This window comes from Phaethon aethereus, assembly GCF_964289735.1.
Source record: "Phaethon aethereus genome assembly, chromosome: 12".
NCBI lineage: Eukaryota > Metazoa > Chordata > Aves > Phaethontiformes > Phaethontidae > Phaethon > Phaethon aethereus.
This window is the reverse complement of record NC_138588.1, coordinates 9570259-9595662: the sequence shown is the minus strand read 5'-3', so window position 1 is coordinate 9595662 and position 25404 is coordinate 9570259. Positions and strand designations below refer to the sequence as shown.

General features: G+C 40.2%; 1 protein-coding gene across 1 annotated transcript in view; it reads right to left on the bottom strand.

Annotated features, from left to right (window-relative positions):
- Window positions 1–25404, bottom strand: part of ARNT2 (aryl hydrocarbon receptor nuclear translocator 2) — a gene marked incomplete at both ends in the record, with an annotated part of 100980 nt that overhangs the window by 33708 nt on the left and 41868 nt on the right. Inside the window, 3 exons of the mRNA XM_082005348.1 lie at window positions 4653–4738; window positions 5231–5296; window positions 7294–7396. Coding sequence (XP_081861474.1) covers window positions 4653–4738; window positions 5231–5296; window positions 7294–7396 — 255 coding nt within the window. The remainder of the gene's footprint in view (window positions 1–4652; window positions 4739–5230; window positions 5297–7293; window positions 7397–25404) is intronic.

The window sequence follows — 25404 nt, the reverse complement described above, 5'->3', positions numbered from 1 at the left end:
CAAGGAAAAGTCTTGTAAAAAATCCCAACAAAAACTACATTCTTTGTTGGTTTTTTTTGTGGGTTTTTTTTTAAAAGCCTTAAAAATTACAGCACTGCAAAGACTATTCAAGCAACTATTTTGTTTTGTATTGGAAGAGGGAGTACTTTGCACAAACGTCCAGATTCTGGCTAAAACTTTAAAATAACCTAACAGCTTTGGCATGTTGTGGTTAAGACGTTACCGTAAGTCTGACTTGGAAGACTAAAATGTTTCTTTTTTAAGATAAAAAACTAAGGGGAAAAAAAATATTTCAACATTATTTGAATTTAACATTACTCCGGGACTTTTTATTTGAAGTTTTCGAAATAAGTAACTATCTAAGCCTTTTCTTCACTATGTGTTTTTCTGCAGGTCCTGGCTTTGATTTACAGAAAACTAGCAACATCCTGACAGACTGTATCTTCTTTCTCTACCAAATATTTTCCATCAATTGTTATGGTATAAAAAAAAAACCCTACTAGGAAAATATCATATGGACCACATAAGATTCATTTCCTTCCAGGAATGAGATGCTCAGAGGGGAAAAAAAAAACAAGAAAAGCAAATGCTTGCTTAAACTGAAAGCTGAATGATCAGGAGAAGGTCAGCACTTCTCAGTTTTGTGAGTGGTTATGAACTTGAAGCATCGTCTAGGCTAAGGATCACAAGCTGCTTCACTGGAACAGAGGGACAAAGGCTGTAATTGGTGCTCAGTCAGTTTCAAACAAGGGGTCTTTTTAACTCATTCAAAACAATCCAACACTGCACTGCCATTATTTAATCTAACATAAATTCCACATAAGAAATGAACAATGTTAAGTGGTTGGAACGTTGATCTGGAATACTTGGTTCCTTCTTTGACTTCCACACAAAGTTTACCCTGTTGCAGAAAGCACACTTGAGTCCAACGTATAATTTGTGGAGGTATAAGCGTACATGTATCATGCGGTGGGTTTTGTACTTGAGCTTAGTTTTACCCTTCTCTTGCAGCCACAACAGAGGAAAATGAACAAACCATTAACAAACCCAGCCTGGAGGGACCTGCTCCTCAAAGCAGCTCTGTCTTTTCCCATGGCTCACTCACCCAGAGGCAAACACACTGTATTAAGGGAACAGCCAAATAGCTCCTTTTCCAGGGGAACATAGAGAGCGCACAGGCTGCAGGACTCCTGAGCCTGCTTTGTGAGGAAACGTGGGAGAGGCAGGTGCTGCCCATGGGTCCTGCATGCTCCGAGCTAAGTTCTGCGTGGACGATGAGGTATGATGCTTCCTCTGTTTTCTCTCCAATTTCTTGGTGAAAAAGAGGCTAGAGGCAGCCTGCCAATACATAAGCCTTGCTGCTCCATTAAGGACAAGAAAACAAAAAGTCAGGCTAGATGTGCAAAAGTGTTTTCATGCTGACCACAGACCTGAACCACAACAGAATTTGCTTTCTACTTTAGATCTCTGAAAAAAACAACACCCCAGTCCTTAAAATATGCCACCATACTGAAGCCAGCTGTCATTTGTTTTCACCTGTTTAGGGTATTTGAATTACTTAAGAGATTTAGCATAGACTACTCACAGCAGCAGCACTGTCAAACCTGACAGTCTATCACACTAGTAATAATGACAATGATAATAATAATAATTGTTCTTGTCTTGATATTTCTGTATCGGTACTGATTGCATTATACTCAGTGTGGGACTAAAAAACATTAACACATTAGCCACAGACAATGCAATACAACCCAGAAAAATAAAATACCAGGTGATAAACAAATTAAATTAAGTACAGATTAAGGGCATTTGCTAAATATTTATTTTTTTCATGAAAGTATGTTTTATGTGTTGTGTATTAGTTGTACAATGCACGTGCCACATTGCATGCTCTGGAAGAAACAGATATGGAGTTTGTATTACAGTGTCCACCTGGCAATTGAAAAATAAATGAAAATGATCCTTTCCAGAACTGAATTTTTAAACAGCTGCGATTTAGCACAAACTCGTTTATTCCCAAGAATCCAGAGACAATGCAAAGGCCAGGGGCTTGCTACTGTCTAACTGATTTGAACAAAAGTAATTTTATTACAGAGTAGAAAAGCCTTAGCAAATTCAATTACTGCTGCTGTTATTTCATTTGCTTTGCAGATTATGGTTGAATTACCATTGGAAATGAGAACAAATGCAATGATGTTGCCACTTATTTACCCAAACATACTGGGGACCAACTCAGCCCATGGATATTCCCATTCAACTCCGAAAGTCAATGACAATCACCAACACAAAGTGGGAAAGACTGGAAGGGCTCATAAACACTCATGAAGGAGGCCCCGATTCACTACTATAAGCTGTGAAAAAGGCACTCAGGCATGACTATTTTGAGTAACAATTTGGATGGTAACATAAAAGACCATTGAAACTCCACATAAGGCTGTCAAAATCGAAAACATCCCTTGGGATTGTGCTATAGTTTGGCGGCATTAACGTTGTGGAGGAGCATTGGGATATCATAAGAGAGCACCATGTGATTTTGCGGAGTGGAGTAATAGAAATGGAATGAAATTCAACATTACTAAATGCATAAGCATGCACTTGGGGAGTAATAACAGTCATAAACTACAGCAACAGAAATAGGATGAAACTTTGTATTACTAATTGAAAGATCACATAATTCAAAGCTATCTTTGCTATGAACTGGAAGATCTTTAGCTGACAACTGAGAAAAAGGCAGCCTGGTATATCAGGTGATTTAGGATGCCAGTAGGTTGCACTATACAAAAGAGAAGTATGCTATATCACATACTGCCAGTCAAGATAGGAAATACTGCTTACTACACATCACCACAATCTCACCTGGAAGAAGAGTGTATAGTGCTAGTGACACACATTTTGAAAAGCTAAGTGAAAACACAAACAAGTGCAGAGAAGAGACACATGGATAAAGCAGAGAATGCATTGTGAGAATGGAGATTACAAGAAGTCGGCTGGTTTAACTGTGCAAAGTCAAGACTGACAGGATATGATCTCTTTCTGGAAACGCATCAGAACGCTGGAGAGAGACAGAGACATGAGACTCCCGCTTGATCTTTGGTGAAATATAGTCCAAGAATACATTGGCATAAACTTCCCATAAACTAATGAGCACTGGAAATTACAGAGGTTGTTAAGCATGGGAGAGCAGTGAGGTTTTGGAAGAGCTGGAGACAGCAAAAATGCCTCACTAACACAAACTGGAACTTACAGTGTGATACCTGGCAAGTGGCACTCAAAGATCTAGAAGATCCTTTTCATCTCATGCTCCTGCACTGCAGTGCCTGCTCCCCTTCAGAATTGAGGGCTGGAAGGCATATACTGCTGTCATTGTTAACTGAGAGCTGACATGAGTTCATGCATTTGCAGTTCTGCATTAGCAACATCCACCCCTGAAGGGTTAGAACTCTTTAAACGCCCCATAACATGCAGCAAGCTTTTCATTCGAACTAAGCAAGGAGCTGCAAGAAATGTCATTTGACCTGCACTTTCCTGAACGGACATCCAGTATATCAAAACTAAATTCAATTATGTTTGGAATTACTGACAGAAAAGTTAGTATCTTTGTGGAAGAAAACAAAAAAAAAAACCCCAAACCCCTTTCATTTTCATAGATCAGTTTAAACACACTGTGCTCTCATTCTTTTGAGACAGAAATGAAATTTAAACATTTTGACTCCAAGAGCACACTGAAGTATATTAAATCCTATTAGCAACAAGAGGGGAGGTTTTCCTCGTTTGAAACTGCAATTCAGCAGGAGATCAACGCGAAGTTCCCATCCGCATGCTGATGTCTGCACACCACTGCGCAGACTTGGTGCAAACCACCTTTTAGCATTCAGAAACCCTGGATAAATGTGATTTATGCTTGTGGTATATGACTGCAAAAGGGCAAGACAACTCATGGTTTGATTCATGCCAGCAGGCGTTGTCATATTGCAAACAGCCTCTTCAACTACTGCAAACGCCAAGGTCAGCTAACCCAGCTCATGATGATGTCTGGATGAGCTCCACTGTCTCCTCTTTGAATTTTTCCAAAGGTAAATATTCCCACATGTGATACTGAGTTACAGCAGGTAAATGTTTTTCTCTGTAGTTCAAAGCAATATGCCAAGTCTCGTTTCCCAGAAAAACAGCCTCAGAACAGAACTTATCGCAAACACTGAACATTCTCCGCTAACACCACCACTGTGAAGACCTATGCGTCTAAACTGACATTACACATTTTCATACACAGGTGCTTGCAACTCAGTACTTAAACATAAAAGCACTAGTTGGTGTTTTCTAGAGGTAAAAATGCTTTGTGTTTACCTTCTGAAAATCAGGCCATTTTAATGTTGATTTATCAGATTGAAAACTTTTGGCCCCAGCTACTATAATCCCACATTACTGACAGCTTCTACAGCTCTGTGTGCCAACGAAATTGAGAAGGGTTTCACATGGAAAAATGGGGAGTCCCCGAGCGAGTAACAACAGCTAATTTGTTGATATCAAAAGCTTCTCAAGATGAGACTGAATGGGTTACCCCACTGAAATTCAGCCTGGTTTTGTACCAGCAAAGGGATCCCAAGCCAGGTTTTCAACTGTCTTGCGGATAGTTCAATGAGACAGATACACACCTGCTGGTGGCCAAGCCTTGATATAGCCAGTGCAATGGACAACAGCATACTGTGCTTCGCCTTCTTTTACTGGGCCAAGGCCATTCCTAAATGAAAAGGAAACACAAAAATATGTTGACTGACGTGCAGAATAGCTTTCTGTTTTTAAACTACTACTACTGATTTACTGATATTTGTAAGCTAGAAACAACCATCAACTTAAGAGTTCTGTACAATGTCAGCTCCATTACGAAGCTATTCAAGCCTTACTTGTTTTCCATAATACTTCTTGGAGAAAGATCTTGAAGCTTATTTCAGAGATGGAGCTGGTTAAGACAAACAAGCTGAGTGACTTGCGCAAGGCTTGCAAAAAGATCCAGTGACTCTGCCACAGTTGAATTCAGTGGAGAGTTCTCCTCTCCTGAGACCCAGTGCAATTTTACGCTATGTGCTAATGTAGATATTTGTCCTGCTATACTAGGATGTACTAATACCAGTAGTAGTACAACTCAGGTAGTACTCCTTGATTGAGCATTAGCCCAGTGGAAAATGAGAGTGCTTATGGCAACTAACTGTTGTGGTAAATTAAGTAATAGTACCTGTATCTTTTTCTCATGGTGGTTATTCTGTTCAGAGGTAAATGATCCAGAGGAGCATTTCCACACCTAAAAGTAAATTAATATTTGAAAGGGCTTAAAAATTAATATAAATACCCAAGATGAAAACACATTTTAAGATCTTTATTACTATATATAAGCAGACAATAATGGATATTTATTTCTGACAGTTGCACATTCATGTTTTCTTAGAACTTGCTGCTTCCACAGGCTGAGATTTTTGGGTGTGCTACAAACATTTTCTTTATTTTATAAAGAAAAATAGAAGCGACTACAAAGAGATTCCCTCTCGCCCCTCCAAACCTAAAGACTATTTGAAATAGATATTCCAAGAGTGACTAAAGAATAGATACACTTCAAAATACTATAAAACAAGGATGAAAACTGGAGAAGAATGTAAGTCAGGTCCCCAAATATCCACGCAAAACAATCTCGGTGTTCCAGTAGCTTCCCTGGATAGACCATTTTGACTGCCATACACCAGCTACAATGTTAGTAGACATTAATTTAATGTTTGCAAGAACAGACTATTTACACTGTCAAGTAACTTTGTTTAACACTTGTTCATGTATTTTTTGTGATATTTCTAACTGTGCCTAACTATAATTTTAACAATCCATTTGAAGCTAAGTAAATAGTTAGAAGGGTAAAACCAGTTCATTTTCAATGGAAAAAAGAACAATAACAGTGCAAGAAGTAAACACAAGGGAAGTTCACATTATTTGAGGCTCATTCTTCCCACAAGTTTTTTTTTAATTATTATTATTCTTTTTTTATACCAGTCACTGCCAAGGAGAAGGAATGAACCATTAAAATGAGATTTAGAATTACAAAAAACAATGGGGCTACTGGCATTTATAAAATTACTCTCATGCACTGGAGTTTACAGAATCAGGGTGCTAGGAAATAACTGCAGTCTGAAACGTTGTTTTAAAAGCTGGGGAGCAACTGTAAACAGGACATTAGGCCTGGTTTTCTTTGCACAAAAACATCTTCCTCACACAACCACTATGTGCAGCTTGGAGGAAGAGAAAGAAATGTTCCAACTGTCTCTCTGCCAGGCTGTATTTCTTTTCTCCCCAGTTAAGGGGAGAAAAGGAGCTACAGCTTTGAAGTCTAGTCTTGCAGGTATGAAGTATATAAACCCCTTACAAAGGCGCCCAAGAGCCATACATTCAGCTTCCTCACATGACTGGAAGAATTTCACCACATAAATGGTACAGGGATCTATTTTAATATACCAAATACTTTGTTTTGTGTGTTTCATTCCATAACAAATTTTGCATCATCTGTTTTCAACACATATATTGGATATAAGCTGCAGATGCAATTATGTACTTTCCCCCCCTAACCACACAGAGAGAAATTTATTGCAATAGCAACAGGCATTTTACCCTGTTAGCACTACAACAACAGAAGTGCCCACAAGTCCCAGTCAGAAGCACCAGGCAGGCAGATCTCTTTAAAGAAGCCCAAGCAATGCAGGAGAAGATGGAAAATTGCAAAATAAAAACCCTCTAACAATTACTCACTTATCTAGCATCAACCAGCTGACATTTGGTTAATTCATACCAGGCTTGGGTTAATTCCTACATAGCTGGCAAGTTTGCAACTGAATTCGTGTTTGTCTTCAAGATTCTTTTAATATTATTGGTTTGCTGAAAAAATACACAGAGTTGGGCTTTCATTACACTTGTGAAAGCTTTGTTCCCAGAGTATTGATTCAAGTAATTTGACTAAAAGAGACAATGGCTTACATTCCAGGGGTGAAGCTGTCATGAAGTTCTCTGGGGAAAGCTCCGACACCCCACACTGATAAAAATAACTGCAACACACAAATGAGGTGCTGCTTTGTCACTAATCATAAAGACAGACAGGGTTTGGTTTTACTCCAGTTCCAAAAGCAAGCATTCTGGAAATGCTTAATGGGAACGTCCCCTTACAGCTTTGTTTTTTAAGCAAGGTCAAATTAGTGCAACAAAATGTCTGAAGTCTAATCTGAGATGGGACTGGAACCATTACAGGAATATCAGGAAAATGTGTACCTCATCCTGCAAATGAAAGAGCGTCTTGATCCCATGCACATTCTCATGGAGGACTGCTGACCCTCTTTCTTTACTGTCCCAGTCTTCAAGTCGAGGATTCGTCCTAGAAAAGCCAGGAAAAGCAACTGATTTTCAGTACATAAATTTAATGCCATTTACTACAAACTAAGATGACAGTAAGTTCTAAATGCCGTTAGCCCGGTTAGGGGAAAAAATACCAACAAAAAATCTTGATCCTGGTCTCACATCAGTTATGTGCTGGCTTAACTAATGATGTCAGTGAAGCTGACTGAGTCACAACAGTGATGGCTCTTTTCTCGGTTGGCCCAAGACCAATTTCCAAGGCAAGGTCAAATGTCTGGAGGCAGAGAAGACAAGGACAGCAAGCATAACTTTTTAACTTGATCTACTCGCTCCACTCTTGATCAGGACTGCAGATAAAGCAACATGCATCATTTCCCTAACAGCTGCTCCTCTTTCCCTGTGCTCTCGTGTCTACCCAGAACGCACTCACCATAACACCACCTCATGTATTCAGGGCTGCACTGACAGCATGGAATACGTAAGACCAAGCTTTCTCCTTGATGATGAGATACAGGATATGTCACAGCAGCACTTGTGGTGGGGCCCTTTCAGAGTTGATTAAAAATACACTGACATGTCAGGTTTTGAAGTTGATTTTCAGCTGGATCAGTGAGATGATCTGACTCACCACACAGCAACATGAGTCTATGCAAGGTCCACGGCTGGACCCTGTTGATCAGCATAAGCTGACTATAAACCTCAGTATCTCACCCCACAGACTCAGCACTGAAAAGGGATGACCGCACCAAGTCACCTCAAGAGAGGACAGGAGAGAGGGAATGCTGAGCTGATGCTCCTACAGTAAGTTGGGGGAGGTCTTTATTAAAAAAACAGAAGTAGCAAGGCTGTAACAGATTCATTTTTCCATTCTCCTGAGAGGAAAGAGAAGGCAGTGATTACTACAGATAGGCTCAGATCAGTGATGGCAGGGTACAGGGTATCACCTAGAATCCTATTGTTTATCACCAAAGAACTAAGAGAATGGACTTTTGCATCTACAGCTCAATTGCTAACAGACGACTATAAAATTTCACACATCGGTAACATGAATCACTGGCCCAGAAGCACAATGCTTCAGGGCTGGATACAGCTGCAAAAGTGACAGTGGGCAAGAGGAACGCAGTGGAACAGCCGCTAGACAATTAAATGACAGCCACCAGTGCTGATGACACACGGCCATGAGCAAACCTCTATGTGTTTAAGGTAGGTACAGTATCTTCCAATAACTGAAACCATACAAGTCTAAGCCTTTGCCATGATAAAACTAGCCAAGTTTACAGCAGTGTAAGATACCATACTCTGACTGTGTTAAATTGAAGAAATCATGCAGAATACATTGTCTCCCTCATCAGATTCCTCAAAAGTCTCTGTCCAAAAATTAAGTTCTGAAATAATCCTATTGCCAAACATTAACTTCACAATTACTTTAACTGAAAATATTTACCTCCATCCAAGAATGGCAATAAAATCACTACAAAACAGTTTAAAGATCAGTATTTTAGATAAGGAACTAGGCAGTAGCATTTTATTCTTAAGGTATACTAAAGGTAATTACTTCTGGAGGAAAGCCATCTTTGTCGACAGAAGGTCAAACTGTGTCATTTGGTGTATCTCCAAGGTATATCTCAGATGGTTAAGAAGTTAGCGAGCCTGGGAGCAATTCCTAAAGATGCTTCAATTCAGAGCACTGGGCTATATATGAATATAATGTATGATTCAAGTGTGAGCTGGGAAAAATCATACCATCATATTTCCCAGCTCAGTTATGCTCACTCTGTGATGTAGGATGGATCTAAGGTTCGAACACACTTCCCTTCCCTGCATCAGAGAGTCAGTCTCTCTGCCTGATTTTCTACATCCAAAGCCACAGTCTATTTCACTATCCCCTCAAATAATGACACAATTTAGAGAAATAAAATTTTAGGCAGGAGGCGAACTGACTCACAAATGAAGGCAATACATGACGAAGCAAATAAAGACAGAATATATGTGCAGGACCCAATGGCTGTCCATATGAGCATATAGGCCAAATAAAACCATTAACAGCATTTTTCCCTTTGCACACAATAACTTTGTTATACACATAAAAAAAAGAAGAGTTTCTGTGCACTTTTTTTTTTCCCATTCCAACACAAATTCTTGAAGTGATATTAATAATCAACAAGCAGTGACAGCAAATGTAACTCAAACAGCTAATTAAAATGTCTCAGTTTTTCTCATCCAAGAGCATCTATAAAAATAAGTACACTTTACAATTACGTGGCTGCTAAGCCTAAAATTGCTGACACATGTTCCTTTGGCATGTCTGGAATCCCCGACAACAAAAGTCATAGTTTTTAAATTTAGCTTTTTATTTGGCAATGTCTTAGAAATATGTACCAGATAACAAACAGTAGTCTAAATTCTGCCCTGACTTACAAAATCACTGCAGGGGGTATGTGGGGGTATGAGTCAGAAAAATATGTGGTACATAGATATTATGACTAAACTCTCTCAGCAGCTTGTTTCAATAGTCTGTTGTGCATGTGTTAATCTTGTAGAGCTCTAACAATAGAGTGCAGATTTTGATAAAGAACAAGCAGTTTGTGTCTCATATTATTAGAAGCTTATGATCAAATTATATTAACCGAAGAAGAATTATAGTTTAACAGACTAAGGACAAAGCTTTCAATCTGACTCAAGCCTGTCAGTGCACTCTCTGGGATAAGAGGGATCTCCTAAGAAACAGCTTGCCAGGGCTCGTCTCTGTGTTGGAGTTTTTAAGTTAATAATGGAGTTGCCACGTGTGTAGAGTGTGTCTGGGAGACTAAACTGGGAAACAACCAGCTGAGATCTGTATGCAACCAGTGCGGCCATGCAGCACAGGTAAAGGCTAGCTTTGGAAAAAGGAACGGCATCATAATCCCAAGTGCTTGCACCCTGTGTCTGCCCACAGTATTGCATACGGACCACTGAGAGCGTTCGCTGTTTGGAGAGCCCTCCTGTTTAATGATGGCAATCTGGATACAGTGTTACTCCTTTTTATTTTCATGCTAACTGCCCTCAAAAAAATCTTAATTTCTAGACCTAGACTTACAGCATTTAGCTTTCACCAGATAATTCTAAAGAAGTGCGGAAAGGTGAAAAACAGTGAAGTCAGGACAAGCTGGAGTTGTACCATAGCATTTGTCATGACTTCTTATTGCTATGACAACTCGCAACTCCGACAATACAGTGTCACCTGCTCTCAAAACAACACTCACAGCCGTTCCTCCCCAGGCTCCTCACCACTCCACATGTGACTGAGAGGAGGACAGACCCACAGCACTCCACTTCTGCCAGCACGGAATTGCAAAATCCTCTTCTACCTGCTTTAATATCATCTACAGTTTGCTACAGCTGCTCATGTGATGGACCTTGGCAGGTCCCACACTGCAGCCAAGCAAACTGGCATAAATCACAACTCGGAGTCATACAGACAACTCAGTTCAAGGAGGTGGCATGCTCTGATGATAGCTCTGTCACAGAACCATAAAATACTCATATCTCCATGTGTTCCTGCATCTTTTAGACGAGTGCTGCTACCTTAGTAATAAATGCTCATTTAGGTTTCTCCACAGGAAACACACACTAAGTACATTTGATGTAAAAGTTGGTGATTATATTATTATTAATAAGAAATACTCTAGGATGCCCTGACAACTTCTGCTAACTGAATAGTGCATATGTGCATTTTTTAATTTCTTCTTCTAGTTTCTTCAGAAGAACAGTTTTAACAACGCGGTGCCACCACCAGCTGGTTCCCTTATGAGCTTCCCCATAAATTGGTAATTGCATGTAGCTCATTTTCATGTTAAACTTTTCCCCTCTCCGGCTTCCAGACATAACCCTCAGATACAGCAAATACAGGATGCCTGTCTCCATCACAGTACTACTGTGACTGTCTTATTACCATTTATAGCAGCTGCACAACTCAGAGGAAACCAGAGTTCACTCTGCTGCAAAAGAGAAAGCACATAAATGAGCACAACAGTTATTAAATCCAGCACATAAATCTCTGCAGCGGTCTGGGTATAATTGATAATTTGCTGAAATCTACCCACTACAGTCCCCATTCAGAAGGGGGTATTGCTTAAACCTGTAATAAACCACTTGTCCTCTGAGCAGGAATCAACCATATGACTCAGGAACCTGATATCAGCTGTCATTTCAGGAAAGGGTCGGCAAGGGGACCACAGAGGTGAGGACAATGTGCATGAGATTAATTATTTGTGTAAAATTAGAGAAGCCATATAAAGCTTTTCCCACCGAAGAGGTTAGTTAGTAGCCAACCCAAGTACTGAGGATACATGCCAGAAACATTCCCTGATGCTGCAGTGTGCTTTCAAAGACGCTCTAAAAACATTCTCATAATGATCAAGGGGACAAATGTTCATATTGGCACCAATACGTCTCTTGTGTGTGTAAATAGTGAACAGATTATGCATCCCCTTTTGGATCTTCAGTTGCTACGGTGAATGTTTTACCTTTTCTCTGCTTGCAATGTTTGAGATGAACCTAAGCCAAGGATTGGCCTGGGCCTACTGAAGTTCATGGGGTTTCAAATCTGGAATTTTGGCTAAAATCCATCTTTACACAATAGCACCAGCCTGTTAGAAAATTTGTTCCTCCATGTTTAAGCGCTGCATGCTAAGGTTTATAGCCTGGTAATCAAACACAGTCTGTCCTTTGTTACTGTTTTCAGTTATTTTCTTTTTTTTTTTGGCGGATTCAAAACTCCATAAGCTTAAACATCGAATTTTACCACAAATGATTTCTCTGTTGGATTTCCAGTTCCTAAGAATCCTGCAGTCTGCAATTAGAAAGAAGAGTTGTTACACAAGGGCATTTTGCATCTTCTGCAAAAATTTCAGTGCAAGTTGAAATGGCTGTCTCTAAAAACAATCATACAATATTCACATCCAGTTTACAGCATGGAAATACCCCTCTTTTGCAACAAAGACTACCTGTTTACAAAGATCAGAAGAAGTTTGGTTTGGCCTGATGCACACAAAAATGCTGTTAGCAAAGTACATGATGTGATTTTCTACTTCCTTCTACCTCATCAGTAGATGGCCTGCTGTCTTGCACAGAATCTTGGACTTTGTAAGGAAACAGTCTGAATTAATATATGGAGTCTCACCTTGCCCTCAGTACCTTCAGCAACCCAGCAAGCTTCGTGCTGTAGTTGATAGTGTCTTGTCTTACAAAGAACAAGTTAGATATTTCATAATTATTCTCAGCCACCGGATTGTCTACATATTTCTTTTCGGACAAAATAAAATAAAGGATAAATTAAGTTTGGTTTGGACAAGATAACAAAAGATTACTTTGTGCTCATCAAAAATATTCCACAGGCTACTCAGGGAAGACAAACAGGACACAGGAATACTGCACCCAAAAATCTTTATGAAAACTAAAACCACCTTTATCTTACTATAAAAACGCAAAAAACAAGACAGGGATGCAGGAAAACAAGAGGAAATAATTAAAAATAAAAGCAAAGTGATGGTCAAGGTACTGATGCTTCTGGACATAGCTCCAAATGTAAGCTGACCTTCAAACTGAAGGGTCAGAGAACAAAGGACGACTTCTATGGTGATGCTCTCTATTAGTACGTTAAGTCTTTAGAAAGCAGTGGGAGAGATCAGCTTAAAGACGTGTGTTCTCAACTAAAACTACTAGCTGCCAGCCCATCGTGCAGAAGTGCAACACTGCAAATGAACTATTTATCATCTGTAGGGAGGCAGCACAGAAAAGTCCGTATCACTCATGAGTGTAGCATCAAAAGCCAGCTGTTACTGCACCTCGGGATATGAAAGATGTGCATGAAGACAGCAGTGGCGGTTGGACACTGACTCCATAACAGTTTGTACAGATATAAGATACAGGTCACTGCTTGAGATAAACAATAAAGTTCCAGAAAATAAAATGAAACTCTTCTTTTTTTTAATTTTTCAGTTATCAGTTTACACATATGCACCGATTGCAGTTGAACATTCAGCTTTACACCGAGGTATTCAGCTGGCAGAGTTCCCCTTGAAAACAATGGATGCATTATGAATACATAAAAAAAAGTCTTCAATAAGAAGATTAAATATCCTAAATTTGATCAATTTGTATTAAATTACTCTTGATAAGCTCATGCTAGAGCAAAGCAACTATTCTGCATTAACTCAACAATTAAAATAAATAAAAACCTTTAAAAATTTATACCATTACAATTGTAAGGGATACAATTGTATCATGTTTAACGCTGCTCAGCAAGTGCTTTAAGCTCTATTAAGTTTAATAAACATACATGTGCCCTGCAGATCCCAATATAAAAAAAAATTCCATATTATTTAAGAACACATTAAGAATCAAAACTGAAATGCAAACATAGTATTTGAAGGCTCTCCTTCCAGGACCTCACATTTACATAAACCAGAAGCAGCTCGCAATACAGAAATAAAACAATATACATATTAAAAAAATAAAAATGGTCACACAGCTCTTCTGTCTGCATTCTGGGGTTTATTATTTACATAAAGGTAATGTTCATCAAAGCATAGCATATCTATCACATACATTAGAGTACTCGGTCCCTGTCCTGAAAGTCCAAGTCCCCGGCCTATAAATGACGAGATATCTACCATAGGGTTGGTGAGACTGAGAGCACCTGCCACAGCACAGAAATATGCTGCTGGACATACAAGTATCCTCCAAAAACAGAGCATCCCTTTGCTATCACACCACCAAAGACAGGAACTATGTGGAGTAAACACACTGAACAATACAATCCTAATAAATCCGTACCCACAAAAAATGCAAGGGGAAAGCAAACACATGAGCAATAAGAATAGCCTGGGCATTCAAAACATAGGTGGAGTTAAGACCATCCTAACTTCAAATTAAAAACTAAGGGCAGAACCACATCACTGGCATCAGCTATACTGTGCACCCAAAACCAACGCTGATTTTACAGCATGTCTCTCCCTCACATCAGAGGTAACAGCGCAGCTCTCACAGGCAACGCCCATTAACCTGTTGTTTATTTTAACACCACTACTTCGTATTTGCTAAGTAGTTAATAATCTTTTAAATCTTTAACAAAAAAATACACCAATTCTTGACAGCATTTAAAACCCACCGAGAGGCCACAAAGAATGCATAGTTCTAGAAAGTCTGAGCCTGATGAGGGTGTTTTTACAAAACCAATTTGCTAACTCGTGATGCTTAACTCATTCACCAAAATCCCCTGCTCACTCCCAAACCACCACAGCGTGCAGGCACCGGCACTCCCAACACGCCTTCCCCTGCATCAGACGCAGCACCGCCGCGTGGGACTGCTGCCAGGGCTCGCGATGACGCGGAGCAGATGGGCTCGTAACAGGCAGCAGGCTTTGCCCTTTCATACTTCAGATTCATGCAAAATGAGTATCACGACTGCATTGTTAGCAATGCATATATATTTTTAAATCACTTGTGGAAAGGGTCTGTTCTCCAGACTCTCTGTGCCGTGGGTGCAGGAGCCCCTGCGTTCTGCCTGGAAGGTGCCTGGTAGCACAGGTCATCCCTTACTGGTATCACAGCCTTTACGGACAATCACAACTTCAATCCCTGGTTTATGGGAAGCTCACGACATGGGAGTTCCTGATCATGTGGAGATGGTTGATGTGATCTAAATCTTTCCCAATATTAAAATCATGATCCTATCCGATCTTTCAAGGAGTGGGTCAGTAGGACTGTAGGTGGGAACAAGGTCTCCCCATGCACACTTCCCATCCTTGCTTCCCAGTTGCCCTGACCATACACAGAGAGGAGGCGACTGCACCCTACCAGCAAGGCTGTACAGCCAGACAACATTTATACCTCTGTCCTCTGCCATATAGGATCTTGTGCCCTGGACCAACTACTCTAGAAGAACGAAGGCACGGGGATGGTGACGTACCAGCACCACTTGTAAACACAGTGCAACTGTAAAATCAGTCAGCCTCACACAGTCTGGAACAAAATCAGGGACCACACAGGACTTCCCAGCTGTCATTATACTGCACACATATCAACCAAGAAGCTCGTGGGATGGCAGGGATAAAATGCAGTCACTCTTGCTCCAAAAGCTGGCAGTGCCTTCCACCCAAATGTTAGGAGACTGCTTTAGCTCTCACAGGCTGGGGCTTCACTGGGCTGGCCTGCTCATCTTATCGTGCAGCAGGAAGCAGCACCATATCCCTGCCTCACTGCACGTACCACTACCTTACAAAGCATCGCTAATACACTGATAAACAAAGGTATCAGTATACAAAATAAATAACTGGCTCCAAGCATGTACTTCTTGTTGTCAGACATTAAAGCAGCTTTCAGTGGAGATCCACAGCTTCACTCCTGTTTTAAAGGTGAGGACACTGAAGCCCAAAGGAATGACTGCTCCTGCCTGCAGTGAGCTAGCAGCAGAGGTGCAGCTAGGAAGAGGGTCCAAGCTCATTTAAGCAATATGGGTTCTCAAGACACTGTAGCTGCAGATGAAAATTCTCAATAATATAATCCACAGTGACCCTGAGAAAGTCCATAAAAATCTCATGATGACTATATGCTTATCAAGGCATAATCAGCTTAAATAAGAAATAAACACAATTATGCTACCAAAAGACTATAGGCTGGGCAGATGATTTATCTTTCTTTATATCCCGTGAGAACCTCTTGATATATAAATGTAGAACCTGCAATGAATTAGCCCAAATAAGGAAAAGAAATTTCACTTGAATGCACCGCTTTCACGATGCTACTTAGAAATAGGACATGCTCTCTATTGCTCATTTTTCCCTCTGCACTCATGAAAAAATTCCTGAACTACCTATCCTGTAACGATGGATAATATTCCACTTATAAATATAAACCATCAAAGCTCATTCTCCTCACTGGCCTAGCTTCTCAGGGGAACTATTTGAACCTCTGTAAATATGTTAAGGTTTACATCATCTAATTGCAAAAGGCGTTGTTTAAGCATTAGAGACAAGTTATGACATTCTTACAATAGAATGAAGAGTTGATCCAATCAAAAGCAAAGTTAAAAAAATAAAAAAGTAGTAATGCAATTGAAATGTAGCTATTTTTAAATAACTGTCTGTCCACTGCTTACCAACTGGAGAGACTGACCCGCAAAGGGGGAATTGAAAAGCTTTCTCACCCCCTCTTGTTTTTCAATAAGAAACCCCTCATGTTACACAGTTGTTTGCTTAATACAACTTGTTTTTATAAGAGCTCATGAGGCCAAAAGGTCCCTGCTGTGCCTGCCTTCATGTTTGACTAACCAGTCTGCATCATCTAATTCTCCACAGTGTTAGGCAAATATGCATCAATTTAATTAAATTAAAAAGGAAACTATGTGGGCATTTGAGCCTTGCTATTGAGTTAATTTTAAGGGACTATTTGAAGGGATAGTGTTACAGATCACATGCAAGTTTCTCTGCTGATGGACCTGGAAAAACTGGACAAAAAACCCAAGAAAATAATTCAAAGCACATGTCGAAAGTTAAGTTATAACATAAAAGAACCCCCAAAACGTTTTAAGGATTAAATGTATTTTGAACTCTCAACAATGGTTATTTTATGTATGGGAAATATTCAGCATGCTAAATAAAATAGCTTGTAGAAGGCCATATAGATGTGTAAACTCTCCCTAGACATACACACAATAGCATCTTTCTCCACTTCCAGTTTCCTATCTGCAAAGTGGGATGACAATCCTCTCTTTTTTCATCCTTGCATTGTCCATTTAAACTTTAGCAGTAGCAGCTTTATCTTGTTATAGCTTTGTATAAGTCCTGACACAGCCACATTCTGATCTCCGGAGGTACTTTCAGGCTCAGTCACTAAACAAATAAATACCACAAAGTTCATCGTTCCATGAGCTGGGCAGTTGGGGCAGCACTTCTGTTGAAATTATCACATGTATCTGAAGGAAAGCCTGAGCTGGAGAAAATTATCATACTAAAGTCTGCTAGTGATCCAAGATGCAAAGAGTTCCTCAAAAGACAGAGTAGACTTTCTACAGTGACAAAAGGGATGAAAACCCCAGAAACAGTTATTCCAAAGCACCATCAGCAGGGACTCCCATGACAGGACGGCTATCCAAAATAAGTCTATAAAATGTAATTTATCCTTTTACCATTCACATCTGCATAATGAATCAATACATAAAGGTTGCAAGTAGCTTTTAAATTAACCTATTTGTTTCACTTGAATGCTCAGCAGGAAGCTTTACTAAAAAACACTTCTGCCAAAAAAGCCTCAGCTCCTGGCATTCTGTATTAGTTGTACTTCATTATCAAACTCAAATAACTGAGATATATGCTTTATTAGTAAATAGCAGTATCATCTGGTTCTGAATTTGTCTGCGGTCTGTTCCACATGAGCCAGTGACACACCATGGAATAGTCCATTAGAGAAAATATATAATGACTGCAAGATGATTTTGTGAGACATTTTGCTGGGGACACAATTAAGTTTAAACACAAGAGGAGGGAGAGAAAGGAGGAGGAGAACAAAACGCCCAAGGACTCTGGTTATTTTTACAGGCTACTCCTTTAGTTCAATTAAAATAAGGTGTGTGGGTCTTTTGAAGACTCAAGACACTTACAAGTTACATGCAAAAATCTCCATACTATGAAAATAGAAAGAAGAATGTCTGATGACGTAAGTTCAGATCTAAGGCACTACAAATAAAACAGATCAAACCACAGAAAACTGACAATGGGCCATGTTTACCACTCTGGTTATGTGTTGCTGTATGGGAGGCATTTCCCTCCACGCAGTTTTGTGCAGGATACCAGTGAGGAGCAAGTGGGTACCATGGTCCCAGCAAGCTGGTGGGAGGCCAGGGAAGGGTTAAAGACCATGAAAGTCCTGCCTCTGCTGTTCCTGTATTATGAAATAGGAGAGTTTCTGCTAAGGAGACAGAGATGACAGCAGCATGGGGTAAGTCGGTTATCCCCCTTTTGAAGCAAGCAGACACTCATGGTGGACTACTGTCACTCCAAGGCACTGCTCCTACCTCTGCCTCCCTGGTCTGTTGCTACAACTCATCAAGTAATAATATAATATTTTAGTGCATTGTATTAATGTCATTGAGACAACAAAACATTCAAATTAGGCTAAAGGAAAAGCTAGTTCTCCACTGGGCAGATATTAAGGCTAATACAGCATCTTGTGGAGTTCCCATCAAAGCAGTGAAGCACCGGACATTTACAGAGGGTTGTAAGCAGGGCCAAAAGGCTCCATGAGGCATGCTCAGACTGCTTTACTGGCAATGTGTTAACAAAAGAAGTTAGTCAGGTATTTATGAAACACTAGTATTTTTTAAAGGGGGGGAAAAAATCACTAACTCTATATATTTCATCATGTTTAACAAAACACAGAAGGTTGAATAAATATTGAACATTAGAAAAAAATCACCACCCTTGAACCCAGCAACTGAAAATGATCCAGTCAAACATCTGTGATAACAGACCTAAGTACACGGCAGTTTCCAAGTGAGAAACTCATGAAGACTGAAGAGAAATAACAACCACAAAACCCACTGGCACAGGCATGCCCAAACACCTGAAAATCCACCCTAAAAGCATTCCCTAATGCTAATCTGGTGTAATAAGTCTGTCTCAGAGTACTAGGCTAAAGCTGATTCCTTATTTTGGTAAGAACATGTACTGACCTCTTTAAGCCACCATTATAATTACCAAAGTAATTAAAAAAATGCAACTTATCACTAGTTTTCCTTCCAGCACTATCCACCCGGAATGCCTCAGAACAGCAGAGAGACCTCTGGGTCGCTCTGTGTGTGTAGGAGTTGCTTTATGAACTGTTTTATACATAGCTGGCTTCTCCCAACATTTGGGATTTTTTTCCCCCCAGAGACAGCCCTAGAGACCAAAACAAAACAAAATTCTCTTGGAATAAGTTAGAGAGATTAAATGTACCATACGTTTAAATTATGATCATTCAAAAGTACCTATTTTTTGAGAGCAGACTGGGTTTTTCTTAGTTCTGTGGTATTGTATAGAGTGTCAAAGGGCAGGAATGGCCCTCTAAGGCCGTCAAGTCCTCTTTCTCACACAAACAACACAAAAAGCCAAATTCCACCCTCCACATTACCCTTGTAAGATCATGGGACCACAGTCACTGGTCACACAACCACAACTGAATGAAGGATTTGTTCCACTCACTTCAGCTGAAAAACAGGGCAATCCACTTGCAAAGGAAACGTTCAGTCCCATATGTGTAATTTAACGTGCAGAATGTTTAAAACTTTCCTAGTCTTCCTTCTGGAGAGCCCACCACATTCAGAGACTCGGATGGCTCTCACTTACCTACTAAGCTTTTTTATTTTGTCACACAGAGTTGGTTAACTGTGCTTGATCAAACCAAATAACAACAAAAGAGAAACTGAAGACATGGAGGCTTTGAGCATCACTTCTAAGCACACACTAGCGGGATAGCCAAGATGTAGATGCCATCTAGGCGTAGTTTCCTTGTTTTTTGCTCTTAAGCATCTACTGCACCAATTCATTTGCTTGCAAAGAGAATGAGGATGAGGGAAGCAGAACATTAATTTCTTCCACCTGACATGTAAAAAAACCCAACAGCTGAACAGACTAAAGCTGAAAACCCAGAAATTCCTATGCTTGACACTGCCCAAGTTCAAAAGCCACCTCTGGCTGGCGCTGTGATCTTTCTGCTATGAGAACAAGCAGTCCATAAAAACGTGGGCAGATTTTTTCTTTAGAACAATGGCACGGCAACAGGCTGGTGTGTACGGAAAGTCTGAAAGATCTGAAACATCCTCTTCACTCTCCACAATGCCGGTGGGACCACATAACTTTGCTGAAAAACAGGTATCACATGGTGATTTGGTAATTGTCAGCAATGAGCCAAATCTCTTCCCAAGATTTCACACTTGAAATAGGAAAAGATGCCTTGCCAAAATTCGCTTTTTCTACAGTAAAACCACACTGAAACCTGAAATACTCTGTTCACACGAATCACTCATATATAGTCTATACATGGCAATATGTTTCAAGAATTCATGTCCTGAAAAAGAGGGGATAACCTCAGTGTTGAAGCCTCTATTTTCAGAAATCTCTCCCCTTCCATTGCAGGTGCAATAATCCTGGCACAGCTGTCTCTGGCCTTCACCCTTCTAAGGAATAAAGTGGGGGGCCTGTGGGTATGCGTGTGTGGGTGGAAAATCCCATAAAATGTTAAGTTTCATGCAGTCCTGCAGAGACATTGAATATTTCAGGACATCTTGTATCATGTATATGGAAACTCTCTCTCCTCCCCATCCTGCCTGCTTTGCATCCTCTGTTGTTTACTGGGTGCCTGCTTGACTTCACCCTACAGGTTCTTACGTTTCATGGACATTCAATGACAACAGCTGGTGATGAACCACTGTTTTATCCTAGGACAAAAGGCACAAATAGCTATTAACTCTCTCTATAAACAAAAATTTATACAACTCATTCCCTACCTGCCCAGAGGCTAACGGTCTTACTGGGTCAGTCATCCTGTGCTAAGACATTAAAATATAAACTACTGAGATCTGGTTTTAATTCTCTGTACTCTGACTCCTAAGCTGCTGGGCTGGGCACGTTTCAGAGACGGATAGTTCTTTAGGGCTCATGTACTTAAAAGAGTTCACAGACAGAAGTAAAAAAATAAAAAAATCAAGTGCTATCAGTTGAAACAGTCCTTTACGCAGAGCAGCTTTCCAATCATAAACCTCTGATACATGTGCTCTTCAGAACTAAAGGCTAGAGAACAAAGTCCCAAAGGAGCTTTACTACAGCTCCTCATTTTGTCGACTGTCTCAGCAAGGTCACAATTCTCTGAACAGAAGGGATTTTTTATTTTTTATTGTTTTCAAGGAGAATTTCTGGGTAGAAAAGCATCCATCTTTGGCAAGTATCTTAATTTCTACAAAAGACACAGGGATGACAGAGCATTTGACAATTTATTTTTGTTATAAAATCTGTGGCACCAATACATAAAATAGACTTTCTTATCCCCTTTTTTTTTTTTTAAATAAATAGGCTGACCCACTTTTCAACTGGATGAGGAGAAGCTCCCTGGTTTGCTAATATAATGCAGAAGTCATCCCATTAATTAAATGTTTTGATAACATATTACTTTTTCACCAGACGTGAGTTTTACTGCTACCGATGACGACATTTAAGGCTTAACAATTATATTTGCTAGGGCTGAATTTCTGGTCATGCCTCAAATTAGGCCTTGAATTTTTCTGGAGAATTTTGCACGTGAAGCCAAACAGGAGTCTCTCCAGCTCTTCTCCATATCAGTTGCAGCTCACTAAATCATTCACTGAAGTCAGAGTTCAAAACAGTGATCATGAACAAGAGCCACATTTGCATTCACTCGCTGGCTCTGCGTATGAGAATTCCCTTTCTTCTAAGAAAGATCATGCAGAAATCAGAGTTGGAAAATTGACATGGGAGCATAGTACAGCTCACAGCACAAAAACTCCTGCACTGATTTTCAGGAAGAGGATCTGTTGTAAGAGAAGTTACTCCTAATTTTCTCTTTCACATGGTTATTTACCACTCGTTGAGCACTTCCCATCTGTTCAGTGCTGTGGAAAGCTTTACTTTCCTTCTCCACTGGTCTCTGGCACTGCCCTCTTTTGAGTTTAACATTATTTTTCTCATTTTTACAGACAATTTGACTCTATCTACAGCATCTGGATTTTGTGGTTGCATCTACAAACTGTGCGTGGTAACAGAAAGCTTTGCAGTTGGACAGAAAACTGCATATGCTGAAACCATCATTGCAAGACAACATATTATTTGAAGGTTCCATGACACAGGTTCCCCAATCCAAATCTCTGCTTGCATAACATGGAGTGATGTTTCCATAATATTCATCAACCACAGCGAATTGTCACACAATGGTCTTTTCTTCTAAAAAGGTACCTATCAGCTCAACTTTTGCTGGGGTCAGTCACCATTTCCATCATAAAGTTCTACTTTTTTGTACTTATAAAATATAGCAATAAAATATCATGCCAAGATTAAACTTGGTATACAAGTTCTGTCCAGAAGTAACCTCAATTAATCTTTTTCAGCAAGTAAATTGAGTTAGTCATTTTTAAATCACTTGAAAATTAAAGCTGAGGTTCTGGTTCCCATCATTTTCTTGCAGTCACAGGTCTGCAGTTTCAGCACCCCTTAACTACTCAGCTAGAAGAGTTTGCAAGGACTCCTGATCCTGAACGTCCTGAAGAGGTTTTGTGTCATGGATGGGATTACATATGCTGCTCCCTGTCTTGCCTTAGCTATAGAGACTGAGGCTGAAGGAAGGCTGGATTACTATGTGCTATGCTGCTTGGAGCTCAGAATTGAATGTAATAAACTTGGGCGTTTCCCATTTGCTCCACTGCAGATGCTGGCTGCAGGAACAGAGACCTCACAGCCTTGACAAGCATCTCTCAGACACATCATGGAATCACTTGGAGCATTTCCAGGCAACGATACAGAGGTATCCATATTTCTCATTCTACTCTTTCATGAACTGCCTATGGAGAATTAGACTGGGAGAAATCAGTCTGGCAAAGTGTTCTGGAACACCATATTTTAATGGAAGCAGAGTCTACTACAATACTTGCTCAGTCGTTTTTTGGAGAGTAAATGTAGCAGAGGTATTCTTCAAAAGCCGTTTTTCTTTGCACTTAGATTTAAGTTCTGTTCTCTGCGCCATCAGAGATTTGTTGTCTGCAGCTGTTTAGAGGCTCTCACTTGCATTAGGATTCCACCGTGCTGTGTGCTAGTCAGCCCTTCACAGCTTCCCATTCTGAACCTGCATCTGAACCCAACATCCATCAAGTGTCATCAGCACATCCTAAGGGCAAAGAGATCTTTGCTAATGGATCCTACTGTGGTATCTGATCTTCATCCATATTTGAAGTGATTTGGTTTCCCATCTGCAGATTTCCAAGAACAAAGAGGGGAAAATAAATTATTACTCTGAATATCTGCCCCATTCTGATTAATCATGCCCATGATGCATGTAAAGACTCCTTGGAAGCACTATTTGTTGCTATCATCAAGACTCAGCTGCTGTCGTTTCTAGAGCATTTCAAACCATACATCTACTTCACAGTTCAGCTTTCCTGTTGCTACAATGTGTTAGCAATTAATGTACAATAAAAAGCAGACAATTGTTCCATTTCCAGGGAATAAAATCTCCACGGATATAAAATGGAATAGAAACTATCCATCCTTCCCCATATCCTCAGAATTAAAAATAGAGCAAGCAATTAACTCCCCAAACACAGTACATGGTTTAGGCCATGGTTAAACAGCCACTTCAATTTGGCATATGCTTTTACTGCTCCTGAAGTCCTGTCCTCTCCTTATCCTCAGCTATTCACTCCCTGCTTCTCCTTGGTGTTAGCACAAGAATTCAAGTAACCCTATGTCAAGGTGGACCAAAGAACTGTCTCTGCCAAAACCAAGTTTTTTTTGCTTAGCTTGGCTTTCGTCTGGGTCAGCCCCCTTGATGTGACTCATTGTAGTACCACACAAATGCCAAAGGAGGAGAGGGTTAGATGAGGTGAGGATTGCATAAGCTGGTGTCACTGCCAAAGAAACACTCATGCAACCACAGCCTCAGTCCCAGTCTTATTCCTGGGGGCAGAAATGTGAGAGGGAGCCTGCTTTCTCCACCAACTTGTCTCTGTTGCTCCCCTTTGGCAGTGGCAGCCTCCCAAGTCCTCGAGGTCTGGAGCAGCTTCTCTGGGTAGCTGCATTGCTAAGAGGTGCTGGGAAAACCCCAGCAATGCAGCTCTAATGATCAGCACTTGTAAAAAAACAAAAAAAAAAACAACCTACAATCAAAGGACATTGCTCTGATCTGATGCAAGGCAAGTGAAATTTCTCCTTTGTCATTATGCTGTCATTGCTTCTCCGGTTCAAGGGCTGAAGGAGGAGGTTATAGGGTTGAGAAAATGGACCCTGAGAAGATGACAAAGAGAGCAATATTAAAAATTGTAACATTTCCTTACACTTTCACTTGCAAATCTCTTCTTTTCCCTAAGCAGATCCTGTGCTCAACAGCCCAGAGGTCACTAAAAGATGAGGATTTTCCTGCTGCCTGTGGTGAACTTCACCTTGAGCAGGAAAAATGTCAAACGCAGCTGGCTGGCTTGCAGTTTGCATCTCTTTCAAGTTCTGCATTGCCCTTTGCTCTGCATGAAACATAACTTTGGAAAGCCAAGAGAGACCTGGGGGTTGCCGAAATGGTTTGATAAACACTGACATAAAGGAAGTGCATTTGCCTACTTGACTTCTCTTAAAATGTCACTAAGGCATCCATTATTTCTGTTCACTGCAATATTTCATTTTATTCTTACCTGTTACAAAGTTGCTACTCTCAGTATGGCTTCTCTTACTGGAAGAAAAGTGTAACTGGTTGAAGGGACTCTAGAATTACCTTGCTCCCAGAAAGGTATCTCAAATGAGCAAGAGTGATGCTGCTGAAGTCCTGCTGGATGATGTTTATAAGCAAATTGATGCTGGACTGACAGTCCTTATACGAGACTGTTTCTCTTATATAATGGTACCTTACAGGGTCAAGGAAATGCAAGTTTAATATAACAAATCTAGAGCTTTCTGTTTATCTATATGCCCCTCAGACTGACAAAACTACTAGGATACTAACTAAATGTACTTCACCAGTCACACCTTTAAAACAAAACTACTCAAAAAGCAGGATTATATTATGATGTCACTTGCTCTGCACACTTTTTTATTAAAAAGCTAGAAAAATGCAGCAGACACCTTAAAAATCTGTTCTATGATGATCTTATCGAGAGTTGATGTACATACAACTGTACATCTATGCTTGATTCAGAAGCAGGCTGATGATTGTGTTTATGGCTTGTGAGATGTTCAGCTAGCCAAAGCAACAGCACTGTACATGTAACCACATGTGCCCATATAGTTAGGGCCAATTATG